The 25,733-nt window shown below is 38.6% G+C and overlaps 1 protein-coding gene across 1 annotated transcript in view; it reads left to right on the top strand.

Annotated features, from left to right (window-relative positions):
- ELAPOR2 (endosome-lysosome associated apoptosis and autophagy regulator family member 2) overlaps positions 1–25,733 on the top strand; it is a 206,617-nt gene that overhangs the window by 99,247 nt on the left and 81,637 nt on the right. The window contains 5 exon segments of the mRNA XM_043968893.1: positions 16,848–17,043; positions 22,812–22,824; positions 22,826–22,930; positions 22,932–22,952; positions 22,954–22,965. Of these exon segments, the coding sequence (XP_043824828.1) occupies positions 16,848–17,043; positions 22,812–22,824; positions 22,826–22,930; positions 22,932–22,952; positions 22,954–22,965 (347 nt within the window).

Here is a 25,733-nt window from a genome sequence, read left to right as displayed (position 1 = left end):
CTGAGCAGATTCAGGTGAGTCCTTGCTGTTCTGTGGTTGGGTGGTTGAACGGCTTGATTTCTCCATTTACATAACAAGGATTTGACAAGGCTTTTTGCTGAGTCGAGGCTGTATATTTGAGTATATTCTGTTAGCCACCCTTTCTATAGGGAGGTGGTTGAGCATTAGATCAGATTAGGAAACATTTAGTGAATACTTACATGCTAGACACTGTGCTAAATGCTGGGAATACAAACATAAGGAAAAGGAAAACCCCTGTCTTCAAAGAGCTTCTATTCTAATGGATGAAGACAACAATAAAAGGAAGTGAAAATGGGGCAAGGGGAGGGCAAGGTAGTAAAATTGTCTGGAGGGTCAGGAGCTGAACCAGGCATACACAGTTTGCATGTATACTTTTTCTTTCTTTCTTTCTTTTTTTTTTTTCGGGGTCAATGAGGGTTAAGTGACTTGCCCAGGGTCAATACGGCTAGTGTCAAGTGTCTTGAGGCCAGATTTGAACTCAGGTTCTCCTGAATTCAGGGCTGGGTGCTTTATCCACTGTGCCACCTAGCTGCCCTCACATGTGTACTTTTCAAATGGAACATCTGGAGAGGAACCTACAAATCAGAGGAGGAGGAGCCTGCAGGGGCCTCTGGCATAAGAAGGCCAGTGGAACAGGGTGGCCTTGAAGTCAGGAAGACTTGGGTCCAAGGCCTACCTCTCACAGACACAGGTATGTGAACAAAGGCAAGTCACTTAACTTATCACATCCAGGCAACTCTCAAATACTGTAAGTTAGAAACAGACTACTGACCTCTGCCAGTGAAGGGAGTTTCTATACTGGAATTCCTTTTTTTCTGAGGGAAATCACTTTTGGCTTCTTTCTTTGAGGTCTAGGATATAGAGAATTTAGCCTGTATATATTCCCTTCTACCTTTTCTCATTAAAAAGGAATGATCATAATTATACACACACTTCAGTATCCAATGAATAATAAATGGCTTGCATCTAATTTCCAACTCTCTTTTGGCTCATTCCATTTTAAATATGTAGTCCGGTAAAATCGTTGAGGTTTATTTGTGACTTCAGATTTTGGTTTGTGTCATTTTGATTTACAGGATTGTTATTACTTGTATTTGAATTCCTTATTCAGCAACCCATGCATCTGGAAGGTAATTTCAGTTATGTAGGTAGGGGAACTGTAAGTATTTCTTTTCCAGTGCTCATTAGGATTACACTTTGTGAAGTATGGAATTCATTTATTTTCTAGATAGAAAATCAAGGTCACTTGCATAATTTTGGGTTAGCTAATAGACACAAATAGAGTTTTTACTTTTATTTCATCTCTTTGTATTTATATTTTTGTTTTTTACTTTTATATTTCTATTAATAATAACAGGCTGGGGACAGCTAGGGTGGCGCAGTGGGCTAGAGCACCGGCCCTAGGAGTCAGGAATACCTGAGTTCAAATCCGGCCTAAGACACTTAACACTTACTAGCTGTGTGACTCTGGGCAAGTTGCTTAACCCAATTGCCTCACTAAAAAAAAAAAATAAATAAAAAAAAAATAACAGGCTATACCTGTTAATCTGCCATAGAATCTCTTAGAAAATACTGAATTATATAGAGTCCATTGTAGTTATATATGTTCAATGGTTACATCTGTTTTTTAGGGATAGGGGAATAGAGATTGGGCCTGTGATTTCATTTGCATAGGTAACTCCTAGAAGAGGAAATTCCTTTCACAATGCAGATTCATTTATAGTCCTTAGAGACAGTTTTCTACAACACTGGAGTATTGTTTATGACTTGCCCAGGGTCAAAAATAGCCAGTATGTGTCAGATATAAGATTTGAACTGAGCTCCTGACTCCAAGACCAGTTCTCAATCCACAACGCCATGCTCTCTCCTCTTCCGTCTTTCCATTCTCCCCATTATATATATAAGCAGCATAGCATCATGGATGGAGAATTGGTCTTGGAGCTAGAAAGACCTGGATTCAAGGATCCCTTATGGCCCATATACTGGTATTGTGATCTTGGCTCAGTAACATAACTACTTATTGCTTCTAAGATTAGGTGTATGTTTATAGCAAATGTAGCTAGATCCACAAATGTGTATATTAACACTCATCAATATGTATATGCTTATATACATACATATATGTATATATATAAAAGAAGAAGCAGATACAGAAGTAGCTAGCTAGCGAGACAGAGCATTTTTAAAATTACTTACTATGTGCCAGCATTTTGTTATGTGCTGGGAATACAAATGTGGTTGTTCTTCATTCTTGAAGAGGACCAAAATGTAATCGCTATGTTGGGATCAAAGTCCAGTGTATTCCACTGGGGCTGATCAGACCAATAGGAGCTCAGAAGGCTCTACCACAGGATGGGCACAAAGAGTCTATATGAACATTTGGAGTGGAGGTGTCTCTAATTTTGCACACCTCATGTTTCATTTGAGCTACTGCAGCTCTGCATTTGCTCACAGAGTACAGCTCCTGCTTTGCTGTAGGCACTCCCATGCTGGGGTGGCCCTGTGCTAGTGTCTCCTAGTTTCTCACAATCCATTCTGTTATAGGGGAAATAGATGGGGTTCTTAGGAATTCCTCTTTAAAGAATTCCACCCTCTTGCACACAAATCCAATTAGGATAAATAATAGTTTTATTTAGGAGCTAGGGAAAGGAAACCAAGACAGAAGTCCTTGGACTTCTCATAGGGAGAAGGCATGGCACAGAGGCATGGCTCTCTGAGATACCTTTCTCCTTGAGCTGGAGACAGGCAGATACTTTTATAGAGGACTGATGGTGGTCCGATGGGGTGATCATCAGACTGTGGAAAATTCCCTATGGGGGAGGACCATCTCCCATTGGTGGTGGCTGGGGGAAGTTGGGTGATGGTTGACTCTGGATCTCTCAAGCTATCTCTCTCCCCCTCACTCCACAAAGGCAGCAGCCACACCTAATCTTATCTCCCTGAGGGGCGGGGGAGACTGGAATGAAGGGAGGTGGTCCCAGAGCTAACTCAGTCCTGATCCGGTGCCACTTATCTCTTTAGGTGTGTCTGTCCTTTGGTTTAATTTCTCAAGGAGAAGGTTCTTTGATGTACCCCAGAAAACTCCTGAGGTACCCTGGGCCCATAACACATTCCCAATAGAATGACAGTCCTTCCCCTGAAGGAGCTTATATTATAAAGGTGAAAGCCAGTGCATAAAAGGAAGTTGAAAGTAGGTGTGGGGAGAAGGTGGAAGGAAAGTCATGGCCTGACCTGAAGAGAGATACTGAACTATAGTCTTTGATTGGAAGGAACCCTTCTCACTACCTCAGTCCCTACCAAAATTTGAATTGTCTCTATTGGCCTTAATTGATTATCATTCTTTTGCTGCTGCTGCTATTGCTAACACCACTACTACCTAACATTTGTATAGCACCTACTATGTGCTAGACAATGTGTGAATCATCTTATACACATGTTATCTCATTTGAGCCTCACAGCAACTCTGGGAGATAGGTGCTGTTATTATCTCCATTTTGCATATGAGGAAAAAAAGGCGAGACAAAGGGCCAAATCTGAGAACTGATTTGAATTCATCTCTTATTGACTCTAAGACTTCCTGCTCTACCTCCCTAAGAGTCATTCTGATTGTGCAAATTCTTCTGCCAGAGCAGAAGAGGAAATCCAGAATCCAGTCACCCTTTGTAATGATGTGCTGCAAAATAATGGGATGTTATAGACAACGTTGTTTTTCTGAGCACATGTTGTTGGCTTCCCAGTAAAGTCCCTCTTATTACATGTCATGGACGGTAACTCTGGGGTTCTCACAGGCTATACCATTGAGGTACAATCTCTGGCAGGTCTTAACAAGTTGGAAAAGTTTGGATTCCAGGCTCAGAGGTGGATTGTCTGGCCACCTTTCAAAGATCTAGCTAAGTTTGGAGAGGTTTGTTACTAGAAAGTTGGCCACTAGGTGATGAAATTTCTCAGGCTACAACAATTCCTAGACCATCTACTAAGGGAAAGCAGGGAAATGGTGGGGAAGTTGGTTACTGTCTGAACTAAGGAGTACTCAGAGTGATGAAATCACAGATCCTTAAGTATGTTATCAGACCTGTACTCAAGAATCTGTGATTTTACTAGTCTTGGGGAACTTTCCAATGTAGAGATTGCACACAGTAGGTCTAATTAGGAGCTATTAGTTGTAGGATGGTTAAGGGCTAAAATTCTAGCTAAACTGTCTAAAACATTTAATGAGTGGTCCGCCAATATATTATAAGCTTTAGCAAGAGTTTGACTTTTAAGCATTTATTATGGAGAATAAGAATTTGGTAAAGAGAGAGAAAGGCCTAGATTCCTATCATAAGGGAGAGCACATTTCTAGCTCCGTTCTCCACCAGTGTCCAAGGAAAGAGCACCAGACAGAGCACTATTCTCTTCCTTCTTCCTCCCACTACCCAACGTCACTTCCTGATGCCAAAGAAAAGACTCCTGGTCTTGCCCTCAAAGACCTTAGCTTCATGGGCGGAACTCTTCTACAGTAGTCTCCAGCAGGTGGCATCATTCCCATCCGTTACAGGGAGATGCTAGAACCATTGAGAGGTTGCATGATTTGTCTCAGGTTCACACAGCCAGTAAACACCAGAGGGGAGACTTGAAGTGGTCTTCTAATTTGAAGGTCTGCCTGTTTCCAAATCCAATACATCATACTATGCTGCCTCTCATTCAGCTTTCCTTTGTGGGAACTTGGTGAGAAAGGAAGAAAGAAAAATGAAAGAAAGAAGAAATAAAGAAAGAGAGCATATGTTAAGTGCTTGCTATGTGGCAAGAACTGTGCTGAGCAAAAAGGGATTCAAAAAAGGAATCAAGGTATACATTAAGCATTTTTTTAAACTAAAAAAAAATTTATTTGAATTTTTATCTCATTTTATTATTTGTTATTTGTTATTTATTGTTTATTTGTTATTTTGTTTTTAATAAAGAAATTGTTTTTCTTTTTTGTTCCAGACCTATTATCTCACCAGTATACTTAGCTCCTGGTGAAGAATGCCCCTGTACCCCCATTGCCTCCCCCTTCCATCCTCAGCTTCTCTTCTGGAAATTATAGTTTTGAGATAGTTTTCTAGAACTGTGGGAGGTTAAGAGACCTTTCCAGGAGAATGGGTTAGAAATGGGACTTTTACCTGTCTTCCTTATCCTAAGGCTAAATCTTTCTCTACTACATCAAGTTGCCTCTTCATTTAGAATAAAATGAAAGCTCATTTTTTATTTCTTTCTCTTTTTTTGAAGGCAGAGATCATACTTTATCCTCCCTTGTATCTCTCACACCTGACACTGTGCTATGCCCAGAACTGACCCTTCATTTTAGTGCTCTCCCATTGAAAACCTTGATGACTTATTCCTTTCTGCATAGAGGAGGAACAATCCAATTTCTGAATTTCCTTGCTGTGTTACAGTTCTATATTTAAATGGAATTGTAGATGAGAAAAAACAATGCTTTTTGGGAGGGTAATCTTTTTTTTGGTGATAGACTCTTTTATCACCCTTTCTCTGGCCTGGAACCCCTACACTTCTCTGAATCCTGTAGAGCTAGAAACTTCTATCTACCACTCAGTCTTGCTGATTGGTAACTCCTGACTGTGACATCAGAACAATTAAATTCACCCAAGCAAGACCTCCCATTCCTCTCTACCAGCCATCTAAAAACACCTGGTCTTGTTCAGGATTTGGGTTGACTAGAATTGTTCATATATGGAGTGATGACTGACTGAGGAATTCCACCCATAGAACTGGTAAGAGCAGAATATAGTGGAATGATGTACCAAGTTTTGGGAACAGCCTCTTTTAGACCACTGCAGAGTCTTTTTGCCTTTTCTGAAGACTGCCACGGCTGAGATTCTCTGGCCAAAACCATTGGCTTTATCCCTTTCCTGCCCATTTGCTCCTATTTTGGAGGTATTCAGTGTTGCCTTGGTTTGGTGGTGAGTGCTCTGCTTTAGTTTTATGGAGGTCAGTTGATGCCCAATGTGAGTTGGTGAATGCTGCCTCGATTGCTCCTCTTGTCCTCTCTTCCCTTTTCACATTTTCTTCCCTAGGATGACTCCCATTAAGCTATTTGGGCTTAGCAAAAATGTGCTAAATAAATGGGCTGATGACTTTCAGCATTGTCTGGCTTTTTATATTCTACTGCAAAGCCCCATTTAACTCTCAGCAACAGATCCCAATAAAGGGACAAAGGAAATTATCTTGAGAGGTTGTTGTCTTTTTCATTTAGAAGTACATCAGCTAAAACAAAGAGAGGTGTTAGACTGCACTGATGGGCAGAGACTCCTTATTGAAAGGTAGATGAGCACTAACACCATATGAATGTAAGTTGAAAATGAGGAAAGAATGAGATAGAGAGAGCAATGGGGAGCTCTAAACCAGATTTTGAGGTAATAAGAGAAAACAGGAGGGCTGGTGAAGAGGTTCCTTTGAAAAATGAAGAAAGAATTGTAGGAAAGTGATTCTACACAATTCAAGGGCAGAGAGGGTTTTAAAGAGTGGAGGCTGACTGACATTTTGCAAGGCAGAGGAAAAGTGAAGGATGATAAGGATTGAGGAGTCAGGATGTAATTACTACTCAGAGAAAATTGATTTCCTAGCCTGATTCTTCCCTGTTATTTGGTGATCTCATCAGCACTTTGTGCATTTTTTCTCCGTTGACCTTCATTGTAGCTTTGCCTAGACTCACTATATGTTAATCTATGCCAAACACCAGGGGATAACATATATATCTCTCCTGTGTGTGTATATGTGTGTGCTTGTATATTTTCATTTATCCAAATTAGGAAATTTATGACCCCAGACTAAATCTGAGCTATTTGTTTTACTTTTGAAACCAGTGAGAAAAAGCTCTGAATTTTTTTTTTCTGGAGGCAGTTTTGCTTTTAAAAAGAAGGAATCTTTCAACCTGTTTGCTATTTGCATTTGATTACCTGGAGCATATGATAAGGATCAGTGTGTGTTCCCTCCACCCCAAATGTGGAGAAGGTGAAGTCTCTATCATCCTGGTATAACAAACTTATTCAAAGGATAGTAGTTAAGTGTTTTTTTTTTTAAAGACTTGTCACAATTACTTTTATATAAAATAGGAATAATAATTCAATGAACATTTGTTGATTGAGCCAACATAAAACATGCAGAATACTATGCCAGGTATGAGGGAAGATACAAAGTTTAAATAGAACACAGCCTTTGCCCTAGTGGAACTTATAGCCTACTGAGGGTTCAGGCAGAATTAGAGGCAGTTTAGTGGCATGGTGGGTAGAGTGCTAGACTTGGTGTCAGGGACACCTGACATTGAATCCTGTCTCTGACACTTATTAGCTGTGTGATCCTGGGCACACCATTTAAGCCTCAGTTTTCTCATCTATAAAATAGCAAAAATGATGATGATGATAATGGCATTTCACAGGGTTATTGTGAGGATCCAATGAATTAATAGATAAAACAAACAGATAATAGATTAAAGGGCTGCTTTTTCATTGTTAGCTATTTATGTTATTGTTACAAACGTTTCATTATAATTGCATTAAAGAAGCAAAGAACCAACTACTATAAGTCTAAGATAGAAAGTAATTACTTGGAGGAGGAGGAGAGGTGATCAGGGAGGCTTAAAGTGGAGTGGTATATACAATGATAATACAGCTCTCTCTGATAGGGTTTTTGTGAAGACCATTTGGAAAGTAGTTTTTAAATTATATTGTAGAGAATGGAGTTGGGGGGGGTCTAAATTTTCAGAGGTGCAGAGGCACTTTAAACTTAGTAAATTCTTTTTTTTTTAATCCCTAACTTGTATCTTTCCCCTAAGCAAAGAGCTGTTCTTGGTAGAACCAACTTGTAAAATGCTAATTTACAGTGAATAGTGCACTGGAGATAACCATTCATTCCAAGTAATAAGGCTGGATTTTCCATAATCGTCAACATAACTGTAGTAAAACCCTGTTATAAACTACCTCACCACATGGAATGACAGTAGGGAAAAATGCTTTGGAGTCAAAAGACCTGTAATATAGTCTTTACTTTGCCACGCATTAATTGCATGATCCCTTTGGACTGAAATGGTTTGACAGGTTATTTGGAGCTAGAGGTTTCCCTCTAACTCAAAAGTTCTATAAGTGGCCTTCAAAAGGAGACAAAGGAGAGGATACAGAAGCATTAGGCAAAGTAGACCATGATGGAGGGAAGCCTTTCCTAAGGGAAAGGTGATCTGAAGCTAAAGAGAATGGTTCCTGAGTGAGAGGGGAGCTTAGGATACATGCACAAAATATTTGTGATAGTTCAAATTGTGTCCCCTCTCTCTGTGATGAATCCCACAAGAGTCTTGGGTATCAGAAGTACAATAGACTTTAAGAATTCCCAGCCTACATTATCTGTAATCTTAATTGCATCATGGATCCCTCTGGCCATTTGCAAAAGCCTGTGAACACTAGTCGAGGCAGCTAGGTAGCACAATGGATAGAGTACTGGGTCTTGATTCAGGAAGACCAGAGTTCAAATTCAGCCTCAGCCACACAGCTATGGGATGCTAAGCAAGTCACTTTAGCTTCCCTGTCTCCATTTCTTATCTGTAAAATGAGGATAATAATAGCACTTACCTCAAAGGGTTCTTTTTATGATTAAATGAGCCAATATTTGTGCAAGTGTTTAGCAAGTTCCTCACACATAGGAGGCACTATATAAATGCTTATTACCTTTCCCTCTCCTTTCTTTACCTTCCAAACTTGTCAGAAGTATTTTTAGATGCATGAAATAAAGCATACAGGATTACAAAGGAAAGCAATTATATTAAAATGCAATTATCAACATATTTTTAAAAGTTATGATTATGTTCCCTGCTCTAGGCCAGGGCTTTTTAAACTTTTTCCAATTGTGACCCCTTTTTGCTTGAGAAATTTTTATGTGACTCTGGGTATATAGGTATATATAACCTTTTATTGTTAATTTTTTTGGTGACCCCCCACATTGTTACCTGACCCCACGTGAGGTCAAGACCCAAAGTTTAAGAGCTTTGCTCTAGGCTAATCCATTTATTTTATAAATGAGTAGATCCAGAGGAATACAGTCATATGTCCAAGGTCATACAGCTGTTAATAACAGAGGCAGAAGTTAAACCCATCTCTTGACTCCAAGTGTAGCTATCTTTGCTCTGTGCTCTATTTTTCACTAAAGTGTAGATGTTGCATTCTTCTTGATGTTTCTCTCATCTCCTGGTACCTCCATTAGATGGGGGCCCAGTTGTCTCTGTCACCTGCCAGGTCTGCTTCTGCTTTTTATTGACAGTAATAAGACAATGTCTACAGCTGTTAGCATGTTGAAAGGTGTTCACTCTGCAATTAATCACTTTCTTCCTCAGATTAAACGAGGCAAGCAGCTGGTAGTAGATTTAGCTTCAGTTGTTGCTTTACAGGTTCTGACAAAGTAACTTCATGCAGCAGCAGGTGGTATAATCTGTCCGATAAAAGAATAAAAGAAAAGAATCCTCCTAAGCCAAAGGAGAATGAGCTTGATGGCTTGCATAGAATGTCAGCAAGGAAGCCGAATCATTTGAATGTGGTGTTGTGTGCTCCTTCTGCCGAGAATGGAAGATTGCTTTCTCTTCTGTTAAGAGAGAATTCCCTCCCCCCCTCCCCCCCCAAAGCCTGTCATACCATAAGGGACTGAACACATACTATCCCAATTAAAAGTAGTATTCCATGGTTGCTGTCACCAGCAGTTGTACACGAAGATCTGAAGCCTGCTGTGTCTTCAAGATGGTGTTGAATTCCCTTTGGAAACCTTTTCCCTCTTTTCCTTCATTAATTTGGAACCTGTACTTTAACAATAATCTGACAGCCTTTCAGCTAGTTATATTTTTAATTAGCACAGGACGAATCTTTATTTGAATAAAGGTGAAGCAGTGTTTGGATTTTTATACCTTTTTTTTTTAAGGGATGCTAACCACATCTGTGCTTTGCATTGATGATGGGAAGTTTTTGGTGATTAATAGTCTAAACAGTTGCAGGTCTGTTCTATCTTGCTTGTGCACTGAATAATTCCAGGCAGTTATAGATGTTTATCTCAAAAGGTAGTAAAGCACCATCAGTCATGCTTATGTTATCTTTAAGGATAACTATGAGGCTGTCCCTTCCTAGTGGTGAGATGGCTAATGATCTCTGACCTATATATCCCAGACATAAAACATTATGCCATCACCAGAAAGGGAAAGGCATAAAATAATGATAAGATTTTCATGCTGTAATAAAAGACAATGAAAAGACCATTTGGTACTTCTGAGTTAGAAATGAACAGGTATACATTTGTTAGTGTCCATTTAGTATTAATTTTGTCATCACCAAATAATTTCATGCTTCTTGGGATTGGGTACTGCAACCTATGAAATGTTTACTTAAATGCATGTTCTTCAACCACTTTTTTTTTGTTCTGTACTTGTGGTGATGTTGGTATAGAGAATTCTTGAGGGAGGAAACTTCTATGCACAGAAATTAGCAACTGTTTTGCTAGGTAGAATGGTAGAGCATTGTCTATGTCTCTGTGAATTTGTGACTTATCCAGGTGTCCAGGATCTTTCTTACTTTTTATCTACCACACCACATGGTCATTACTAGGATGTTTTAATCTTACTTAAAGTAATAGAATATGGAGAGCAACACTAGAAGGCAATGACCATTATATATCTTAGAATTAATTATCTTTCTCAGAGTTTCAGGAAACCTTAGGGGCTGTCTAGTCCAATCCACACCTTAAGAAGAATCTCTTCTACAGCTTTGTCATCCAAACAGACATTGCATTTGAATCACTCAAGAGTCATTATCAGAGAGCTTTATTGTGAGCTACAGGTATAAGGTGGTCGTGTAATGCCATCTAGGCACTTTCTGTGTTAAGATGGGTAGCATTGCAATGTAAAAAACATCCCCCACCAAATCATTAATTCTGTTGGTGAAATTAAGATGTCCAAACAGTGATGGTGTTGGTGAGAAGTGTGCATTCAGTAATCACATATTTCTGTCAGCTGTATTAGTCTTTGGAAAAGCAGCACTTGGGGTTGTATCTTTTGGGGACATATTCTTGGGCCCCATACACTGTATAGGACACCACTTGTTTCTGTTTGTGGATAGTCTATTTTGTGTGTTTCAAAATAGGATATTCACTGTACAATAATTTCTGAAGTCTGGTTTATTCCCATCAAGCTCTTGAATATACTCCTAAGGGACTATGCTAAGTTCAGATCTGTTCAGGTTATAGAGTGGAAGTCATATTCAATTTTTTACCAATAATACATGAGAGAGGAGCCTACAGTTTTTTTTTTTAACAGTTGTCAGTTTTTCACATGATTGTACTCTTGTCAATGGGGTAAACAAAGCACAGTTACTGGTAAATCGGTGTGAGATCAAAAAGGCTTCAAAGAAATTGAAATTTATTGTTAAAAAACTACTGTGAAAATCACCTCAGTTGTTATGCAACTACAGGAACTGAAAATGTAAAAAAAAATAATAACAACAGACCACTAAAGGAATTCAAAGGAAGTAAAATCATGACATTGTATCATAGTATAACACAGGGAATTAAAAAGTATAACTCAGTGCTTGTAGAGAGAAGAAGACTGTTTATTGTGCTTAAGTCATTATGGGATGCAGGTCATTCAATAAACTATGTGCCATTAAACTATGTTGTGTCATAGACGTCTCTTGGCATGTGGTTCTGGAGCTGATTCCAAGGACCCTAGTCCCTGGAAGACAAGACAAGAGTGGAAAAAATATTTATAATACAAAAAATTTTGTTCTTTAATAATACTAGAACCTAACTCGGACTATTACTAAACTATTTGAGCAAATATTTGAAAAATCAAGTAAATGAAAGTTTTTCACTTTGAGATTTATGGGCTAGTGCCTTAAACCAACTTATCAGCAAAAATATTTTCCTCATGGTAAGCTCCCTCTTATGCTCCCCCATGTATGTTACAAAAACTGTACTGTATGAATGAAAATGAAGTAAACATATAACCCGTGTTCCATTAAACCCTAGTCCCTGACCCAGTGAATGGGATTTACCATGAGTAATTTTGGTGGTTTATTTCCTTATCTGGGACCAACCCTGGAAATATCAGAGTTTAACTCTTCTCACTTTATCTTCCCTGTAAGAATTCAAGGTAACAAATTATTAGACGCAGAACTTGTTTAATTTAAAACAGATTTTAAATAAAGGGGTCTCCTCCCCTTTCCAGAAGGCAGCTAACAACCCTCCCTCCCTTTTCTCTGAAGCTATACAGACACAACTCGTGGTGCTAGCAAAGGGACAGGTTGGGATTGCTCTTCCATGCACATGGTTCTCTGTTGTGTTGATGTTCTTCCATTTGGGGGTCATGCAAATGATACAGTTTGTGGAGCTCTCTCCAGGTCTTTGTACCTACTTTATTTCTTCTGTATATGTGTGCGTGTGTCTGTCGCTTGCCCTTTGTTCTCTTCCTCCAAAAGAATTTTCTGGAGCTTTTTGATGTACTCTCCCTTAGGAGAACCTCTCCTCTCTGATGATCTGCTTTGTCTCTGTGACTTCTGTCTTCTTTCTGTCCATGCCTACTTCCAAGTGAGTCCCTGGCTCCTTTTTCAAAAGGCTAATCCAAAGGGCCAGCTTACGTGTGTGAACTCTATCAATTCATTGACCCTCCCTACTACTGCTGCTGAAAGTAAATCAGCATTGTTCTTTGTACTCGAAGAGAACCAAAATGACATTATGATTGTCAGGGTCAAAGTACATTTGTGGCTGATGAGACCATTATGAGCTCAGAAGGCTCCACCACAGGTCAGACACACATCATCCCTTTGAACATTTGGAATGGAGATGTCTCTAAATTTGTGCAGCTCACACAACAATCAGTGGGGCAATGAAGACTCAGGACAAAGAATTAACACCTTGTCTGTGGAATTCACAGTCAGGAAATAGTCTGACTACTCTAGACAAGCCCATTATATACAAAAAAGTGTATTTTTCATGAAGCATTTTTCTCTCTGAGCATCTGGTTTTGTTCTTTCCGATTACCTGGTGGGTACCACTACAGTGAAGAGTTCTCAGGGTGGGTTTTGTTTGCTATTTATTGAATCATGTTAGTACTACCCAATAGTTCAGGACAGGAAATAAAGAATAATATGAATTATACAGTAATGAATTCATCTGATGTTAATTGCCTTTATTAAGGGGCAAGGTACAAATTAGAATTACTTGAGTTGAAATTTGTCTAAAGAACTTTAGAATAAAATGCTTAATATTTGTAAAGTGCTTAGTACAGTGTTTGGCACATAGTAGACACTTGTTCCTTTCCTTTTGTCCTCCAGTACACACACACACACACACACACACACACACACATGCTATGGGATTTTTTATTGAACATTAGCAGTCACAAATTTATATATTTACAGCTCCTTAAAAAGTCTGTATTCTTTGCAAAAGAATTCTTCCTCTTGCAAGTGCATTTGTTTAATACCAGCCAAACTGACTCAGGCTAGTCTTCCAGTTAGCACATATATGGATATGATTAAATTCCAAAGATTATACCTGGCACCCCATCTAGCTTTCCACTTAGGCCATCTTGCCATCTTCTTGCCATCCACTCTGCAAGATATCCTGATTGATGACTGAGAGTATAAACTTCCTGGATCTAACTGGTTATAGCTCATACTTTTTGTTCAGTTATCTATCCACCCTGGCCATCTTTTCCCCCTCTGCCTCTGCTTTATTGTTTTACATGTACTCTGCCCCCCCCTTTTCTTTTCATCCTCTTACTTTGAAAACCATAATCAAACCAGTGTTGCCATTTCTTCTGGAAGGGGCACTTACATTGGCTTTGTCTGTGCCTCCTTTCGATATTCCTATGGCTTCCTTGACTGATACATCTTTGCTTGGCCACCATCTCTACAATATGTGCTGGAGCAGTGAATGATTCTACCTTTACTGCTGCCTCCACATTGGGAATAAGGAGGAGAGTGAAGATGGGCCTCATAAGAAAGGAACCATGGATTCCTTGAGTGAGAGCTTGGGTGGGGGCAGTGTAGCCCAGGGAGCAGTTATAATGCATTTACAGTATAGGCCACCAGAGGATGAAGGATGCCTTCATGTCCCTTCTGTACTGGATGTTGGCACCCTGGGGGAAAGACATTTGCTTTATACGTTTATTGTGCATCCTAGGCTTCAGCTTTTCCCCTGTATAGTTTGGGGATAGAATAATACTGTCGAATTGCTAAACTCTATAGATATAAGTGAGTAGAATAGTAGCATGTATAAAACTTTAGAGTCAAGAAGACTTCTGTTTAAATGCTACTTCTGAGGCCGATTTTGAGTGTGACCTTGGGCAAGTTATTTGATTTCTAAGTGCCTCAGGCAGCTCTTCAAAATGACAAGCTGCCAAGAAGTTGCCAGTCTGCCTTGGTGGAGGATCCACAGGAAGCGAGCTGACCCCCAGAGGGAAGGGATGCTTGATGCCCTCCAGGAAGAGGAATTCCCTGTAACCACGAAATCACAAGTTTGTTCTCTTCCTCCTTGAACAAGGCAAAAACGTCATTAATAATCATGGAGAAAAACCACCTTATTCTCTATAAGATATTATCCTACACATAAACTGCAGTTTAAAGTAAAAACCAAAATCCGATTGTTACTGATTTTCCCCTAGTTTTGTGAAGCTATGACTTTTGATACTCATTGTTGAGCTTTGGAAGTTCTTTGTCCATTTAGAGGTTTTTCAAAGGAAAAGGGGCTTGTATACATCCAGAGAAGTATGACTGGTAGTGAAAGAAGCGAGACAAGACAAAAAGAATTTATTAAGTGCTAACTGTATGCCAGGCACTAGAATAAACTTTATAGTAATACAGATGAAAGCAAAAAGAAAGTCAGTCACTGCCCTTGGGGAACTTCCATTCCAATAGGGGAAGAAAGCACATAAAACAGAACTGAAAAGCCTGTTCTTTTGAGAAGCTTGGTAAACAAGCCTCTAGTGTTGGATGCAAAGTGAGAGGGGAATGGAACATGGCTGGCTTGGGCCCAGCCTCGAAATGGAGGTTCTAGAAAGGACCTAACAGTGTAAGGAGGTAGTCAGCATGGCTGAGATGTTTCAGGGTGAGGAAGCTCAGGCACTGAAGGCAGTTCCAGTGTAAGAAGGCAGTTTACTCATGGTGTTGAAGTTTAGTAGGAAAAGGTCTTATTGTACATTATTGGTGGGATTTGAGACTGGTGCAAACTTTTGTGAAGAATAACACAAGCAGAGATTAAGGGTTACAAAACTGATCATATCCTTTGACCTAATGGTTCTGTTGGTAAGACTTTATTGTAAAGGTGGCATGAAAAGGAAAACAATACTATTATGTACAGTAATTTTTGTAGTTTATTTTATTTATTTATTTTTTAAGTGAGGCAATTGGGGTTAAGTGATTTGCCCAGGGTCACACAGCTAGTACGTGTTAAGTGTCTGAGGCCGGATTTGAACTCAGGTCCTCCTGACTCCAAGGGCGGTGCTCTATCCACTGCGCCACCTAGCTGCCCCTGTAGTTTATTTTTAATAGCAAAGCAAAGAAAAGGAACTATCGGTGTCTACCAATTAGATAAGTATTAGAATACCAAGAAATTATCAGGTTGTCATCAGCAAGCATAATAAATGCCTACTACAGTGCCAGACACTTTGCTAAGTGCTAGATACTATCAATGATTATCGAGAACAGAAGGAAATAGGGAAAGACTTCTATGACATGACGAAAAGTGAAATCAGCCTCCAGATAGCATGCACATTGACTACTACTGCATAAAGAAAGAAACTAAAACCAATAATGATGAAAATGCCTATGGAGTTGGAAGGTAAAAAACCAAATTACCATTAATTTTTAAAAATTCTACTTTGTTAAAATAAACAGTCTTATAATGTGGTGATTTTATGTATAATTTTATCATGGTCTTATTACCTTTTTGTTTATTTATCTGATCATTTTTATTGATGTTATAAAGTTGATCATAAAAGTCAATTTGAAGGGCAGCTAGGTGGGGAAGTGGATAAAGCACTGGCCCTGGATTCTGGAGGACCTGAGTTCAAATGTGGCCTCAGATACTTGACACTTACTAGCTGTGTGATCCTGGGCAAGTCACTTAACCCCCATTGCCCCACAAAATACCAACCAACCAAACAAGTAAATTTGTAGTGGCAGCACCACCATCACAGATGAGTATAGTGCTTTTTGGTCTATGAATGATTAGATTGTATTGACTACCTGATAATGTAATATTTGTTTCTCTTTGATTTATGGTGAAACATCTTCTGCTTTTCATTAGGAGAATGGTTTTTGAGTTAGGGCCTAATCTATCCTCCTCTGTGGGGAGTGCTTCCTTTTTTAGAAGGCAGTTTTAGGGACTTAATTTATTCTTATTTTAAAAATGTTTCAGACAGACTTTTCCCAGATCTTAGGGTGAATAATACCACAACCTAACAGAGTTCTTTCCACACAACATCTTGATAAATATTTGTTGAATGAATGAATAATAATGCTGTACCAGAGCTAAATATTTTGCAATAAAAGGCTGAATGTTTTTCACAGTGCATATGTTGATTTCCTCTAGATATAGATCAGGACAATTGGAGAGCTTGGTCTTAGTGCTTGTATGTAGGTGGGGAAAATAGGTAGGTTGGATGTTCTCTGTTGTATAGCAGAGCATGAATAATTGAATAATTATGTTCATGGTTTTCCCAGTGGAGCTCTTGGTTAACAGTATTGTATTTTAAATGGCAGCCTACTGTTACTGTCTTTGTGCCTGATTACCCTCATGACTAATTGATTGTAAATGGTTCTTTTCAGCATTCTCCTGTGCTTCTGGTGAATACCTAGAAATGAAGAACCAGGTTTGCAGTAAGTGTGAGGAAGGCACCTACTCCTTGGGCAGTGGTATCAAGTTTGATGAATGGGATGAGTTACCTGCGGGATTTTCCAACGTTGCAACATTCATGGACACAGCAGTGGGTCCTGCTGAGAACAAACCAGATAGCTGCGACAAGTAAGAGACTTAAATGGGCCAGTTAATATTGACTAAGTCATAGAGAAGAGTATACTTGATCATCTTTGGAAAATGAGAGATTTCCATGGTGTTAATTGGTGGTGGGTATTTAGGATCTGTGGAAGAATTTTGTTGTAGGGGGTTCTAGAAATACATACAGTACATGTAAAAAAAAATCACTGGAAATGGATAGGATTCAGGGACTTAGGTGCTTCAAACAGGACAATTCCCAAGTGCTCCAGTTTAGCCACAGATCTATTGGTATTATAAGTAGTCATAGAATCAGAGATGGAGGGATGGAAAGGATTGTAGAGATTATCTATTTCAACATCCTCATTTACAGATGAGGAAACAGAAACCCAGGCAGTTTCATAGGTTCATAGATGTGAATTAGAAGGGAGCATTGCTGGTATGACACTCTAAATTCAGTCATCTTCATAGGACTGTGCTGATAGCCCTTTTCATATTCAGAAAGGGATTCTGTGTGTGTGTGTGTGTGTGTGTGTGTGTGTGTGTGTGGATAGAATATATGTGTGTACATAAAATCACCAAATTGTCACATACACACACACAGACTTAAATATGCATACACACATGCAGTTTGGTCATTTTTTTGGAGATAATAGCTTCAGAATATGATACTAATCAAACTTAAAAATTGTGTCAAGGCATTACAATTTACATACTTAAAGGAAAAAGAATGATAATTTAAAAATAATATAAAAATACTCAAGAAAAATCCTTGCTTTTCTGAAAAGCTCTTTAAAAATGTTGATTTGTAGAGATTTATTTCCTTCTCCTCTGAAAGGAGAATACCCAACCTTTAGATACTTCCTCATTTCAGATGAGGAAAGGTAAGATAAATACCTCATTGTATGACTTTTTAATAAATCTTACAAATTTCTTAAGCAGACCATTGACTTGACCCTTGCAAGGGATGGTAGACTTGTTTTAAAGAAAGTCCCTTTCTTATCCTCTGGACATATGTAGCTTTGGTATGAGGTACACTTCTTTTTAATCATAAAAGTATTTTAGGGGCAGCTAGGTGGCACAGTGGATAGAGTACCAGTCCTGGAGTCAGGAGGACCTGAGTTCAAATCTGGCCTCAGACACTGACACTTACTAGCTGTGTGATCCTGGGCAAATCACTTAACCCCAATGGCCTCAAATAAAAAAATCAAAAAAATCATAAAAGTATTTTATTATTTTCTAGTTACATATGGAGATATTTTTCAATATTGGTTTTTATAAGATCTCTACTTCAAAATTTTTCTCCCTCCCTCTCTTCCCTCCCCAAGACAGCAAGCAATCTGATAAAGGTTATATATGGACAATCACATTAAACATATTTCTACATTAGTCATGTTGTGAAAGAAGAATCAGAAGAAAAGGGAAAAACCTCAAAAAAATAAAAACAAAAAAGTAGAATCAGTATGGTTCAATTTGCATCTAGATTCCATAGTTCTTTTATTTCTGGACATGGATAGTATTTTCCATCATGAGTCCTTTGGAATTATCTTGGACCATTGTATTGCTGAGAAGAGTTAAGTCTATCACAGCTGATCATCACAATGTTGTTGATACTGTGTACAATGTTTTCCTGGTTCTTCTCATCTCACTCAGCATCAGTTCATGGAAGTCCTTCCAGGCTTCTCTGCAATCTGCCTGCTCATCATTTCTTATAGCACAATAATATTCCACTACATTCATATGGCACATCTTATTTAGCTATTCCCCAATTCATGGGCATCTCAAGGTATACTTTTTAAATGCATTCATGACCCCAGATCCTGAATCCAGAGATTAGATGTCACTCTGGGAACAGGGTGTAGTTTGGGGGTCCTTGTCTCCACCAAGGTTCTTGCAATGCTTTTGGCTTAATGCCCTATACTGGTGCTCCCTGCCTGCCCCCCATATTAATCACACATATAATTGGTATTTCTGTTATAATCATCAATAGCCACAGCGATTAGTGTCCCAACATCATTTATTCAATTAAAATCAATTTACTTTTATAAAGGGGGTATTTGTTGAGAAGATATAAAGAAATACAAAACATCTCCCCAAACTGGGGGCAGATTCTTCTCTATGACATCTAGGTCCTTGGTCCCTTCATCCTCACAAGGTTGAAGCCCAGTTCATTTTGTCTTCATGATGCCTACTCTATTTAGTGGAAGCCTCCACTAAAGGCAGGAAAAAAAAGACATAATAGTTACAGAAGCAACAGCTGGGCCATATGTTCAAGGCATCATGTCTTGGGTGGGGGAGAGCTTGCATCTAGTGCTAGAACTCTCTGTCTTCATGGCACACCTAATTCTGCATTAGTGGTCAGTGAAATGTCTTTTTCTTTGACACATGATTGATAGACCAGGAATAATCCTATCATTCCTGCTCATCCTCTGACTAGATACTTACTGGCTGGATGACCCTGGGCAAGTCACTCAGTTTGCCTCAGTTTCCCTATCTGTAAAATGAGCTGAAGAGGGAAATGGCAAACCACTCCAGTATCTATTCCAAGAAAATCCCAGATGGGATCATGGAGAGCTGGACACAGCTAAAAATGACTTAACAAAGTTACTTACTTCTCCTGAATAAGTTTTTCATTGTGGTAGACTTGAGTTTGGGCTCCTTTTTTTTTTTTTAAATTTTTAGCATCTTGTTCATCACAACCTCTATATAGTACCTTAAGCTTGACAGAGAATCTTTTTCACAAAAGCCCAGCAAAGTAGGTACCATACATTTTGCCATTATAATCAATCATCATAACTATTTCCCTCCATCCCACTCCCTTCCCATGACGTTTACTCTATCTTCTTTTTACCTATTCCTCCTCAGAGGTGCCTTACTTCTGACTATCCTCTCCCTCACTCTGCACTCCTTCCTTCTCCTTTTCCCCTCCTGTTTTCCTTTTTAAAAAAATTCTTTTAATTTTTTGTTCCAAATTCTCTCACTTCCTCTACTCCTTCCCCCACACAATGAGAACATAAGAAACTTAAAAGCCATTATAAATATGAAGTCATGTAAGACATTTCTACATTAGCCATATTTGGGGGGAAAAAACCAAAGAAAAATTTTAAAAAGAAAGGAAAAATCTGCTTCAGTTTGGATGACTTTTTACATCCAAAGTCCTTTGGAGTTCTGGGGGACCATTGTATTGAACAGAGTTACTAAGTCTTTTGCAGTTGATTAGTTTGATAATATTGCTGTTACTGTGTAGATTGTTCTCTGGTTCTGCTCACTTTGAGTTTGGACTCTTGATTCCAGGAGAATGCAAGTGCTTTCACATCTGAGCAATATGGAAGGGTTTAAAAGTCTGTATCTGGAGATCTGTCTTAGGAGGAATAGGTTAACTAAATTCAGAAAAGGGGAAGGAAAGAACCATTTATTAAGTGCTTCCTATGTGTTAGGTACTGTTCTAAGATCTTTCAAACTGTTATTTAACTTGATACTCACAATAATCCTGCAATGTAAATGCTATTATTATTTCCATTTTACAGTTGAGGAAAATGAGGAAGACAGAAGGTAAAGTAACTTACACAGGTTCTTGAAACTAGTAAATATTTGAGGCTTTATTTGAACTCAAGTCTCCAATGCTCTATTCCCTAGCTCCCTCAGTTACCAGGTGATAGAGGTTTTTCAACCATTATTATTCATAAAGACCATCTATTGAATTGTGTTGAGGTTGCGGTCTGTATTATTGGAGAGAATTTCTGCACTGAAATCACAGATCTTTGAAGTAGTAATGACAGAAAATTACAAATAAACAAGAAAAGCAACATTGGGCCTTAAAAATGAAGCATATTGAAAGTGGACCATTTATAAAAGAGGGATATTTTGTTATATATTAATTCTTTATATATTAATATGTTACATAAAGATGTATTGGAGGGGGCAGCTAGGTGGCACAGTGGATAAAGCACTGGCCCTGGATTCAGGAGGACCTGAGTTCAAATCCAGTCTCAGACACTTGACACTTACTAGTTGTGTGACCCTGGGCAAGTCACTCAACCCCCATTGTCCGCAAAAAAACCCCCAAGTAAACAAGATATATTGGAAAAATTTTAGCATGACCTGATCAGAGAATTAATAGAGGGGCAGGGATGGATTTATTAAATGTATCTTTTTTTCTGAATGGTACTATTAAAACAATTATATCCTATGTCTTGCTTGTAGAAGTATTATATGCAGGTACAGTTTGGGATTCTAAATTAATCTTAGCTAATATTGTATATTTGAACATTTGCAGATACATTAATGATAAAAGATGTAAGAAAGATCAAAAAGAAGTTGAATGGTGTTTTCTAGATGCTGTTAGAAATTGCTCCCTCCTGTGACCTTACACAAGTTAAATTCACCTTTTTGGGTTTCTTTTGAAAAATGCTATCATGTAGTTGACCTCATTTAAAGAACAAATTTATTAAAATGTATTGAACAACTACAATAAAAAAAAGAAAATGCTAATTTATATTTAAGTATATATAGGAGAAAGAAAGATATTCTTGGAGGTGTGATATCTAGGAGAAAATGCAAACTTTGACATGTACTACCTATGTGGCTTGGGCAAATCACTTAATCTCATTAAGACTATTAATTGCCCTGGTGGCCAATATGCATTAGTAGAAAGAATGTCCTTGTTTCCTTCTACCAATGAAACCACAGGTGTGGTCCCCCAAAGTCCACAATTAAAGGGTAGAGTGTAGGGAATATTCTGTAATGTTAAACTCCAAATTCTTCTGTTGTTTAGGTTTTAATATCAGGAGTATGTTGCTAAAACAACCTTTCCAGTCTGCACAGGAATTAGAGTAATGCATCTTTCACCTGAAATGTTTGCTAATTCAATGTTAGGGAGGATTTGGACAAGAATTCTGGACACTAAATAACTTGACCAAAGAAGCCTACAGAATCTTATCCTTGATTATTATTAAGGATCATGGTGTTAGACAATTTAGCTGTAGGGCACTGAACTAAAACAAATAACATTTTAAGATGCCTTTTGGCTTTACAATTCCAACTCTTCCCCACCCCCCCCCTCTTTATGTTGAGAAAAGTTACCCCAGAAATAACTACAAGCTAAAGCCAGAGGTGTACTAAAGGGTACTCTTACTGGCTCAGGAGAGCTAATTGTTAAATTATCAGTGGGAGTATTAATATCTTTGAAATTGGCAAATGTTACTACTCTGGGTTTGATTTATTATTTTGTTTATTGTCTAGACTTAGAGATGGAAAAAGGTTAATGCAAATTAAGCTCTAAAATGTCATATATTTGCACACTCACACATATATATTTAGAGAGTTTGTTGTTAAACATTTACCAGCACACAACTGGCTACAGCCTTTGCAGTCTAATGACTTTGAAGTTAAGTACTCATTAAAGAGATGGGATTTTATGTGCGAGGCTATGACTAATGTTAACAGAAGTTAACAAGAAAATGCCCCCTCACGTCTTCTAATCGACGTTAATATGGAATGAACAGGTAGATATTTTTAGTGATCACCACTTGAAGAGATAAATGGCTGCCCTCATAGCCAATCAATCTAGGACTATTCCGCAGGGATACAAGGATTAGGTGGCAGAGGGAATTTTACATTGTCTTTTATAAGATATATGTGCTTTGAAGGCTGCTGGTGAAACTGTAGCTCTTCTCAAATTTCCCAGTACTTTGGCTCATGCGGCAATGTCTTTTCTTGACCCCAGTCAGGTATTTGAATAGAGAGAAGGTAATCCCATGAACTGACATTGACTTTCTTTTTTTGCTTTGACTCCACAGCTCTTCCTGGATTCCCGTGGGGAAATAACATTGAGTCCAATCGAGATGACTGCACACTGTTTCTTTTGATCTACGCAGGTCACCTAAAGAAGTCTGGTTATGTCTTCTTTGAATACCTAATATATTGACACCAACATCTTCGTTTGAATTCTTTGTAGGGGTTTAAACTCTGAAATTTCTTCTGTTCCCCTTACCCCCCCAACTTCAGTAGATACTTAGATTTAAATGAGAAGGCTCAGATGAATTTTGATGTCTTAAACCTTGCCCTCCCTCTTATACCCATCACCCCTTTGCCTATTTAATCAGAATCCTTCTGTTCTCTTAGAGCTGCTTGGATTTTATTTGCTTTTAAATTGTATATCTTTTCATTTAATTTGCCTTTTCTTGGATTGGTTGGTGCTTTGCCTTCTTTCTGCCTTTGGATTGCCAAGGAAAGTGAAAGAATATGATCTGAAATCATCTAATCACATTATTTTACTTTGTGAAATGGTAATTGACAATTCCACTTTCTTTTTGTAGCTGCTAACACTTGACCTTTTGCTTTGAACTTGTCACTTTATTGAAATTTCCTGGAAAGTTCACTTTATTTGGAGTTGTCACTGGTACTACTTGTTAAAATCCTATGTGTGTATTTATAGAACTTCCAGCTTAGATTTAAAGGACTCTTTTTTCATTATAGTTTAAAATGTGTCTCTCTGTGAGATTTAATTAGAGTCATTTAAGCATATTCATATGTAATATTTCAGAAATGCAAATGAAGATAGAATTTCTGTGTTTAGGGGCCTTGTTTATCTCAAGGGTGACAATTCACATGTGTTTTGGAAAGGACTGGCAAATGAAATCAAAACAAAGAATAGTAGCTATTTTAACTGATTTAACTACTATAGATAAAAACATGTTTTAATTATAAACCGGAAAATATCTGTTGCGGTTCAAGTGGCTGCAAAAACACTGAACCTTTGTGATGAGTAAATGTGTTTTCCTCCCTTTCCTGGTCTACCCTTTCCCTTCCCTTCCCTTCCCTTCCTGTCTTGTCCTTTCCCTCTTCTCTTCCCTTAATTACAAAAATAGTTTTGAAAATGAGGAAATGGATGGCTTGATGTCTAAATCCCAGTTCAGCTCTAAAATTCAATGAAATATTTAGACTGCTAAACAATACCCAAGTTGCACATTTGCTCTGTAGCAACCGCTTCATTTGTGAAATGTTTCTCAAGAGTAGGAAGAGACCTAGTGGTTTATGCTTGGTTGCTATCCAAATGGGTCACGAAGAGGCAGACATGACTGAAAATGACTGAACAAATTGGAAACTATGGATACATAGGTAAAATGAAGTTTAGAAGAGAGGCCAGTCATCCAGGTAGTTTGGACTTAATGTCTTTTTTTCCTTTTTTCCATCTTTCCATCTGTCTGTCTTTCTCTTTCCCCCTTCTCCTGAGTTAGTCAAATAGGCTAAAATTTCCAGATAATACCTTAAGTGTGCTTTGTACTGCCTGTATAGGCAAATTTTTTTTGGGGGGGGGTGCTACTTTGAACAAGCTCCTTTGAACCTCTTTATATCCAGGCTCTTAATTTCTCTCTATCAGTCAGTCCACAATGATTTATTAAGTGCTTACTTATTCTCTGCCAGGAACTGTACTAAGGCGTACAAGTACAAATAGAAGGAAAAAAATAGACCCAGACCTCAAGGAGTTTACATTCTAATGGAAGAAGCTGAAACACTGGGGGTTTGGGTGGAGGCTCCCCAGCACAGGGGCATGGGAAGAAGTCTGGAGGCATCCTGGAGAGGAATGAGCCTTGGCTGGCCTAGGATCCCACATTGGATTCTGGTTCTGGGAGTAGCCATCCAATCAGAGGGAGAGCAGAAGGGTCTGAGAGTACTTCCAGTATGTGAATTATTCCAGGGCTAGAGTGAGTTTCAAAATGAAGAGCTGGGATATAGTAGAGAAAGCCCAGGGTACAGGCCATAGAGCCATGCAGCATGGCCAGCTTGGGAGCCTTTTTAAAATGGAGATTATGATGGAGATTCACCTCTCCCATGGGAGACTTTTATATGCTTTGAGATCTATAGGTAAAAGGTTCTAGGGAGGCATAAAGTTTCATTCTTGGCCATTACAATGGTAATGCCTTTGTTCTCCCTGGTATTTGTCAGAAGAGATGGGGTGATGTCTGGTAGCTCTGTTTCCTTGTTTTATTTGCCCAGGATTTGAAGCCTGCTCCTGCTCTTCACCTTAAGTGTTAATTCTCTGACTCATTCTGTTGATCCTTGATGAGTAATAGGGAAGAAATGACAGTGATTTTCATCAGCAGGATGTTAACAAGTTGCAATGTGCTTTAAGCTATCTAGAACACATGAAATTTACTCAACCAAGTACCCATGAAAATTATAGGATGTTAGAACTAAAGGCAATTTTAAAGGAAACTAGAGTCAAGTCTTTCCACTTACAGATGAGAAAACTGAGGATCAGCCCAAGGTCACTGACCTAGTTTTTGCCAGAGTTAGGATTAAAACCCAGGTTCTCATGATGTGGGATGGAATTAAGGTCAAATTGATTGTGAATCATCCCAAAAGAATTACAAGACTCAGGGATTTAGTTTCCCAAGTTTTATTGCAATACTGTGAGTGAACACAGGGAGAGAACCAGAAAAATGGAAAGGTATCTCTCAAATAAGGAAAGAAGAGATAGTTATATTTATAGTATGGATAAATTGATTATCAGTCTCATTATACTAATTTCCACCTTAGGGAGGTACGTGGGAGGGCCTATCCTAATTTGGAGTTCCCGGGGTCCTAAGCCAACCTCCAAGGTGGGTACCTTTTCCCGTAGAGGTGTGTTTTTGGGGTTTACCCGTCCTAAGGTGAATCTGGGGACAAATTTGGCCTTTTCTGTGTATGTCACTTTTTGATTCCCATGCTTAGTTTCA

Source organism: Dromiciops gliroides, chromosome 5 (assembly GCF_019393635.1).
Source record: "Dromiciops gliroides isolate mDroGli1 chromosome 5, mDroGli1.pri, whole genome shotgun sequence".
Taxonomy (NCBI): domain Eukaryota; kingdom Metazoa; phylum Chordata; class Mammalia; order Microbiotheria; family Microbiotheriidae; genus Dromiciops; species Dromiciops gliroides.
This window is presented reverse-complemented; position numbering and strand designations above follow the sequence as displayed.